The 7,380-nt window shown below is 47.0% G+C and overlaps 1 protein-coding gene across 5 annotated transcripts in view; it reads right to left on the bottom strand.

Moving 5' to 3' along the window:
• Positions 1 to 7,380, bottom strand: part of TXNDC11 (thioredoxin domain containing 11) — a 69,043-nt gene that overhangs the window by 2,637 nt on the left and 59,026 nt on the right. For all 5 annotated transcript variants that reach the window (XR_014840772.1, XM_021086600.2, XM_085017595.1 and 2 more), the window contains 3 exons: positions 6,028 to 6,170; positions 5,603 to 5,712; positions 1,968 to 2,048 (listed from right to left, as the gene is read on the bottom strand). Coding sequence is in view for 4 of the 5 variants with exons in the window: in XM_021086600.2 (XP_020942259.1) it covers positions 1,968 to 2,048; positions 5,603 to 5,712; positions 6,028 to 6,170 (334 nt within the window). In the remaining variant the exon portion in view is untranslated. The remainder of the gene's footprint in view (positions 1 to 1,967; positions 2,049 to 5,602; positions 5,713 to 6,027; positions 6,171 to 7,380) is intronic.

Genomic DNA, 7,380 nt, shown 5'->3' with positions numbered 1-7,380 from the left:
CCTGCATTCTGCAGTATCACAGAGTGGTTCTCAGATGCACCTGCACAGGAAGGCCGGCCCTGCCAGGAGCAGGAGGCCCAGGCTGTGCACTGAGGCAGAAGACAAGTTCTTTCGGATAGTTTTTCTCTTTTATGATTATAAAATACCATGTGCTCTCCTCGGACAATGTGCAAAGGACATAAAAAAAATACAAGAGGCACCCCCCCTCACCGCCTGTAACCCTCACTCCTCCAACACCATTGTCAACATTTGGACACCTTCCCTCTGCACACATTTTAACCCAGTGTGTGTGTAAACTTATATTTTACCGAAACACATGTACACTTTTATATCTTTTCACTAAAAATAACATAAGCATGTGCGCTGTGAAAAATGCCTTGCTGCAAGTTACAGTCTTTCCATTTCCTCTCCTATGAGCCATCAGCTCACATCCTTTGCCGCTTTCTTTACCTTCTGAGTGAACTGAGCGCTTGCTTTGGACCAGCTACGGAGGTGCTTACTCCACTTGTGACTGCCATTCATTTTTAGGAAATAAGAAAAATTCCTTTCCAAAGCAGTAAGGCTTTGGTCTACTAAGCTCTCTCCAAACAGAACTGCACAGTTTCCTATTCAGTATTTACATTCTCGACTTTTCTGCTCAAGGGAAACAGGAAGGGGTGGCAGTGACCTTCCTGCAGGGTACAGAGAGTGAGCTCATCTCGGAGCTGACCGACCCCATCAGGCACACTGAGAATGAAAGGCACTCGACCCAAGCATGAAACAATTCTAGTTGCTGAGAACTTCATGCAAAAGCATGTGCGTGCGGGGTGTTGTGACTTCGACGCTTTTGCAAACTATGTTTGGAATTTGAAAATTATGCTGCATTCAAGTTCATGCCCCACCCCCGTCCACACAGATGCAACTGCTTGTGTTACTGTCCATGGTTCCTTGACTGTGTGGCATTTGAGACACTTCTTAGGGAAAAAAAAAAGGCTCATCATGGCACACTCGGCGGTGAAATTGGGTGAGCTCTGCTTTTGGTGCAGGGTTAGACAAAACCCTACTACCACTTAAATATTTCAGCCAAAATTCTTTGAGATAGAGAGGAAACGCCAAGGAAATGATTCAGTACACATAAAGGAAGCACCATCCCAGAGAAACACACGGCAGTGGCTGCAATAATTGCTAACCGTGAGCGCAGGAGGGACGTCACTGAAAACCATCCCGCCAATGCTCTTCCCTTGTAAAGATACTGCCGGAGCCATGTGACCAGGTCCCTGAGGACCCATCCCTTTAAAAACAAAAGGGAATCTGTACAAAGAGAACAGCTGGTTTGCCAGACTTTAAAAGGCCAATGGTTAATTTCCCTTCTACCAAAACATCCGGATCCGCATTTACTAGCCACCAGGTCAGCGTCCCCTTGCTAAGAGCCCGTCCCTGCTCGCTGGGCCTTCACGGGAGTTGATGGGAGCACTGGCCTCAGACAGATGTGGGGAGGTCACAGAAGTCTGTACCCTAAGGAGAAGGCTCCCTGAGGCCCCACGATCCAGGTGCAGCCGGCAGGAGAGCCATCAGCAGAGCTCAATGAGAAAAGGCTCTTGGGAAAGGGGACAGGCCGGGCCCGACCCCCTGGGAGCTCAACGAATGAGCTGCTGTTCCATCCCACGGGGCTCTCTGCTGCCAAGCCCAGCGTCCACTAGGCGCTCATGAGGCCACGAGTGTGCCTGTGCCTGTGGCCACGTTCACATCCATGTAAAACCCACATTGCAGAAGGGGCTACACTGACAGGGTGACACTGCACCCGACAGGGTGATGAACCAAAGCCCTTTTACTCTCGGTGCCTAATGGTACTTTTTTGGAATATTTTATTCAAAATAGTTTAGCAATGACTAATGGTTTATATTTCACTTCCATAAAGTACTTTATAAACTCTTTTTTTTCAGCAAAAGAACCCCACCTGCCCAAATATTGAAAACATTCAGCATTACCTGTTACAGGGAAAAAATAAGACAGTAGGAAGACGGTCAACCATAAATTCCCAAGGAAGATCATTCTGCGACACATCGATCCTGGCAAAGGAGAAACGGGAAAAGTAAAGGATCAGCCCAAGACACTCCAGCACGAAAGGATCTTCTCCGACAGTGAAGAATGCAGCATGCCCACCGTCTGTCCATGCGGCCTGGGCTGCTGCCTCGCAGGAGCGCGCACCAGGGCAGCAGGCGCGGCGCCGGCCGGAAGCACCAGTACTTTCAGGCCTTGGGTCGGTCCCCCTAACTCACCCAGCGAGACGTCACGTCCTGAGAGTAAACATGAAATTCCAATAAAACCCCAAAAAACAAACAAGCCCTCACTGACTCTTCAGGAGTCATCTACCCACCTGACAGGACCTGGGCAAGGACTGTAATCCCTGAATCCGCTCTGGAAAGAGGAAATCGTTGCGCAAGATCCATCAAGCTGGGAGTTCCTGCTGTGGCTCAGTGGTAATGAACCCAACTAGTATCCATGAGGACTCGGGATTGATCCCTGGCCTTGCTCAGTGGGTTAAGGATCTGGTATTGCTGTGAGCTGTAGGCTGGCGGCTACAGCTCTGATTCGACCTGTAGCCTGGGAACCTCCACATGCCATGGGTGCAGCCCTAAAAAAGAAAAATAAAATAAAATAAAATAAAATAAAAATGATATAACCTGAGTTCCCACTGCGGTGCAACAGGATCAGAGGTGTCTTGGAAGTGCTGGGACACAGTTTCAATCCCTGATCTGGCACAGTGGGTTAAGGATCCAGTGATGCCACAGCTGTGGCTTAGGTGGCAACTGTGGCTTAGATCTGATCCTTGGCCTGGGAACTCCATGTGCCCCCGGGGGGCCAAAAAAGGAAAAAAAATTTTTAACTTAAAAAAAATGACATAACCAAATCATAATGGTTTTAAATAGCTTTACTAACAAAAGAGCATTCCTGCCTCTGCCTGCAAAAGCCCACCTAAAACATTAGAGTCCTATATTTTTTTTATTATTCTTTTTTTGCTTTTAAAAAATCAGCTTCATTGAGTTAGAGGTTATATGCATGACAATGTACCAATTTTAAATACACATTCCTCTGAGTTTTTGAAATTGTTATACAGCACGTGACCACTCTCAGTACAGACACAGCACTGTCATGGCCCCACATGTTCTCTTTTGCCCCTTCCAAGTCAACCCCCCCGCCACGAGGTGTATCATTAGAGCTCTATTTTTAAAACAAGTGGTATGGAACAGTTTATTCTACAGTCAAATGTGTTTTCCCTCCCGGTTTTTACTTCAAAGAAAAGACAAACTGTAAGAACTGAAAAATACATATATGTAAACATCCCCTCGGAATTCCACCAGGCTACCTGGGACCTTCTTTCTGGGCATCTCATTCAGCCCGTGGGGTACATGCCTACATCCTGTTAAGAACAGCGACCATGTTTCCATCATATTTCATCCTCTCTTCCTGTCAGTCAACTGCATGAAGAGCACTGTTCCAATGAAGGGGTAAATATCCCATCATACGCCCACCGACCCATAATTTACTGACTTGACCCTTTCCCTACTGTGGGATATAAATAAGGCACAGTGATGGTCACGCGCTTCTCTGGAAGTCCCATTTCCTTAGTTCCCCAAAGTGAAATCAACTGGCTCAAAAATATATACCCATTTTTGTGACGTCTTGCAAATGCCGCATTCCGCAGAGTTTATGCCCATTTATTTATCCTATTAGCTCTATCTGACTGTGCTGGTTTCATTTTATTTGATCAACACAAGATTCTGCCATGTAAGAGTACTGGTTAGTTTAATGAGTGTACATGACGCTGTTATTATTTTAATTTTCGTTTACTGGTTATAATTTCCCCCAGGCTTTATTTACTGTCTCTTCTCACTTGACAGGCTGTTCCTGTCCTGTCTTCACACTGCAGTCCCTCTCAGCAGCTTGGCCCCACCTAATTTCCATGTAAAAAAATTGTGGTATAATACATATATAAGATAAAATTCTCCATCTTAACCATTTCTTTCTTTCTTTCTTTCTTTTTTGGCCGAGCCCATAGCATGCGGAAGTTCCTGGGCCAGGGACTGAATCCAAACCACAGCAGTGACGATGCCAGATCTTTAACCGCCAGGGTACCAGGGAACGCCTATCATTTCCAAGTATATATGCATCCAGTGGTCTGAAGTACATTCACAACGCTGTGAAACCATCACCACCACCCGTTTCCAGAGCTCTTTCATCTTGCAAAACAGAAACTCTGTCCCCGTCAGAGAACAGCTCCCAACTCTCCCCTGCCCCAGCCCCGGGCAACCAGCCCTCTGCGTTTGTCTCTATGAATCTGACCGCGCCCGGGGCCTCATGTAAGCGGACCCATACAGCATCTCTGTCCTTCTGTGTCACATTTCACTTGCAGGAACATCCTTGAGGGTCACTCGTGTTGTAGCCTGTGTCAGGATTTTCTTCCTAAATGTTTAATTAAGGCTGAATAATATTCTGTTGCATGTACAAACCACAATGTCTTCTCAGCAGTTTCTTAAACCACTTTCGTTTCTCAGGGTCTGGAGTGTGAACACTTGATTCTGAATCCTGGTCCCTGTCTGGGCAAACTGCTTGATCTTTTTTTGGGCCGAAACAGTTTCTTCCTCAGTAGAAAGAGAGTGAGTCAGATAACACGTATATGTAAAAATCTCTCAGCACAGGAACTCATCAAATTTGGCTCTAGTTATTACTCATGTTGTAATAGCTTACAACAGGTAAGCTATCTATGCTATAAAAATATAGCTGTTGTTCTTTTCTGAGTCTATTTTCTTTATTTCATTGCACATTTTTCTAGGGGAATCTATTCGTCTTTTCCTTATTCTTTCAACTGTTTCGTTTTGGGAAGTTTCCATCTCTCAATGGAACTAGCAAATCCAATATTCTCTATTCTGCTATTTTTTCTATGATTTGATCTCATACTTAAGCCTATCAATCTGAAGGGATTTCTTTGGAGGGGAAATGAAGATACAGCTTACTTCTAAATAATTTCCCCCTCAAACCGCCTACTACCTTATCCAAAAACTTGGAGCCTTGTGGACTTTTTTTTTTTAACAAAACAATGGCTTAAAAAATTTTTGTTCACTAAAGAGCCCACGGACGTACCACGGAATCACAAAACTGGAAGGCGTGGATATCAGCCAATCACTCCTCTTACTTTTAGGCGTGAGGAGGGAAATGAGGCCTGGTGGAGAGATTTGCTTCAGGTCCCAGGGCCGGTTGGCAGCACACCAGAGACTGGCCCCCCTTCTGCTGCGCTGAGGCCCCAGTGTCACATATGCCAGAAAGCTGACCACTTGGGGGGCCATCTGACCAACAGGTCGGCACTGCTCCCTCAGAACGACACCCGCCCTCCTAGGAACTCAATCGGGACTAAACACACTCAATACCATGGAAGGGACACTCAGGGTTCATCAGGAAAACTTTGGCTCCAATGAGGTTTGGCTCGGGGCTTTAAGCTGACAACCAACCAAGTCTTACCCAAGGTCAACAGTAAACAGGCAGACCCCTGCAAACTAGTGGCTACGCCGTAAGGCGCGTGAAGACAGGCGCCCGGCCCGGCGTGCTGCAGCCCAGCTTTCCTTACCTGGCCACGGTGAACGTATCCGCGGGCAGGAGCCGGGCCAGCTGGATGAAGATGTGATTGAGGGATGGACAAAAGCCGCACCACTGCGCATAGTACAGCAGCAGCACATCCTGTGGGAAGAGGAAGACGCGGTTACTGGGCTCCTCAGGGCTTCGCCGTGCTTGGAACCCGGCAGGCGTGCAGCACATCCTGCTCGTGCGCAAACTGCAGTGAGAACGCGCTCCTTAGATATCTCCAATTGTATGCTTGCTTAAGGACACTCTGCAATCACAAAACCACCATGTCATCCATGCATGCTCTGCAATAAGACTGCCGTGTGGTCCGTCTCTTGTACAGACCAACCACGCCCCTCGACGGTGGCAGCTCTGGAGATAGTTTTCAGAGGGGGAGGTGGCGTGATTTCTGCCCTGCTCACCAATCCGTACCTGCTTTTGAAGGACCACTTCCCAAAAGGAGTCTGTCGTCACTTCGGTGATGAAACGCTGAGACGAGAACTGGGCAGAGTCACTTCCAATAAGATGCCTTTTCAAGGGACTGTAGAGAGCGCTGAAGTTCTGAATGAAGGACTCTACAAAGAAAGGGGACAGGAGATCAGCGCTTCCCTCCGCACACGCACACAGAGAGCAGCGGGCCTGCTTTAAACCCTCGTGTGAGGAATGGGGCTGGCTTCCCAGGCCCACATTTTCAGCATTTCACCTCCAGGCAAAGCCCTGAACAAAGCCGAGCAGCGGGGCAGAGCCTGAGACTTCAGATGACGATGCTCTACTAGGCGTGCGTGCGGGCTAGGAGTCCACGCTCTGTTTCTCTAACAGCACGGGTCCCCGAAGAGACACCTGAGCCTGTCTAAGTCATGGACGTGCCACCACGGGGACTCCACCGCCACCACAGCAAGACCTTTCAGCTTAACTACCGAGGCGGTAATCACACCAGCTGCTGAAAGGTGCAAGGTGTGTGACCACGCATTCATCTGAGGACAAGGAGCTGCGATATTGGTTTCCATTACTGACGTTCTTCAAGTCCCTTTCTTAAAGGGTAAGACAAATAAACTCAATTCATAATAAGTGGGAAAACACTTAAGGAAAACCTGTAAATAATCCAAAACTCTAAGGTGAACCAACAAGCTCTACCCTCCCCACCAGCTCCACTGTCTTCAGATGCCTTTGTATCACCTGAAGCTACATGAATTAAGTTTCACTTCTTTTTCTTTCTTCTAACTCTCTCCATTTCGAGGACATGCTCCCCAGAGGGAGGAGGAGGGAATACTAGAGTCCTGTGACTCCTGAAGAGAACCCATCAGCAGCATCTGGATGTCACTTAGTTGGTGACCTTTTTGACACATGAAACCAAGAATTATTTCCTAATCTGAAGGAAGCCTAAATTCTGAAACTGCCTCAGAGACTAATGACTTAAGAGTCAACTCTCCAAACTAAAAATGACATGTGATAATGTTTTTTTTTTTACAAGGACCCTGACAAATACTGACACCAACCACAGGACAAAAACATGGAGCTAGATGCTTCAGAGCAGATACAGAAGAGCTGAAAAGAAACATGAAGAAGGCTCCTCTCCAATTACCCGTCAATTCGGAGCACAGAGCACCAGCTCACGGCATGCTTGAGCCTTACTCAACAGAATGAAGGAAAATCCAATAAACACTTTAAAAATACAGGCTTGTTTCACTTTAAGAAAGCTCAGGACACCAAAATGTAACTTTAGGAAACACAGATTAGGAGCAATTTGCAATATCAACAGAGTGAGCGCTTCATAAAGTGACTGGT

Source organism: Sus scrofa, chromosome 3, assembly GCF_054392235.1.
Source record: "Sus scrofa isolate SSC_HxYL_T2T_F1_AM1 chromosome 3, Sscrofa_HxYL_maternal_Yorkshire_Landrace_v2.0, whole genome shotgun sequence".
Lineage (NCBI taxonomy): Eukaryota > Metazoa > Chordata > Mammalia > Artiodactyla > Suidae > Sus > Sus scrofa.
Note: the sequence above shows the minus strand (reverse complement) of the source record. Positions and strands in the feature narration are given on the sequence as shown.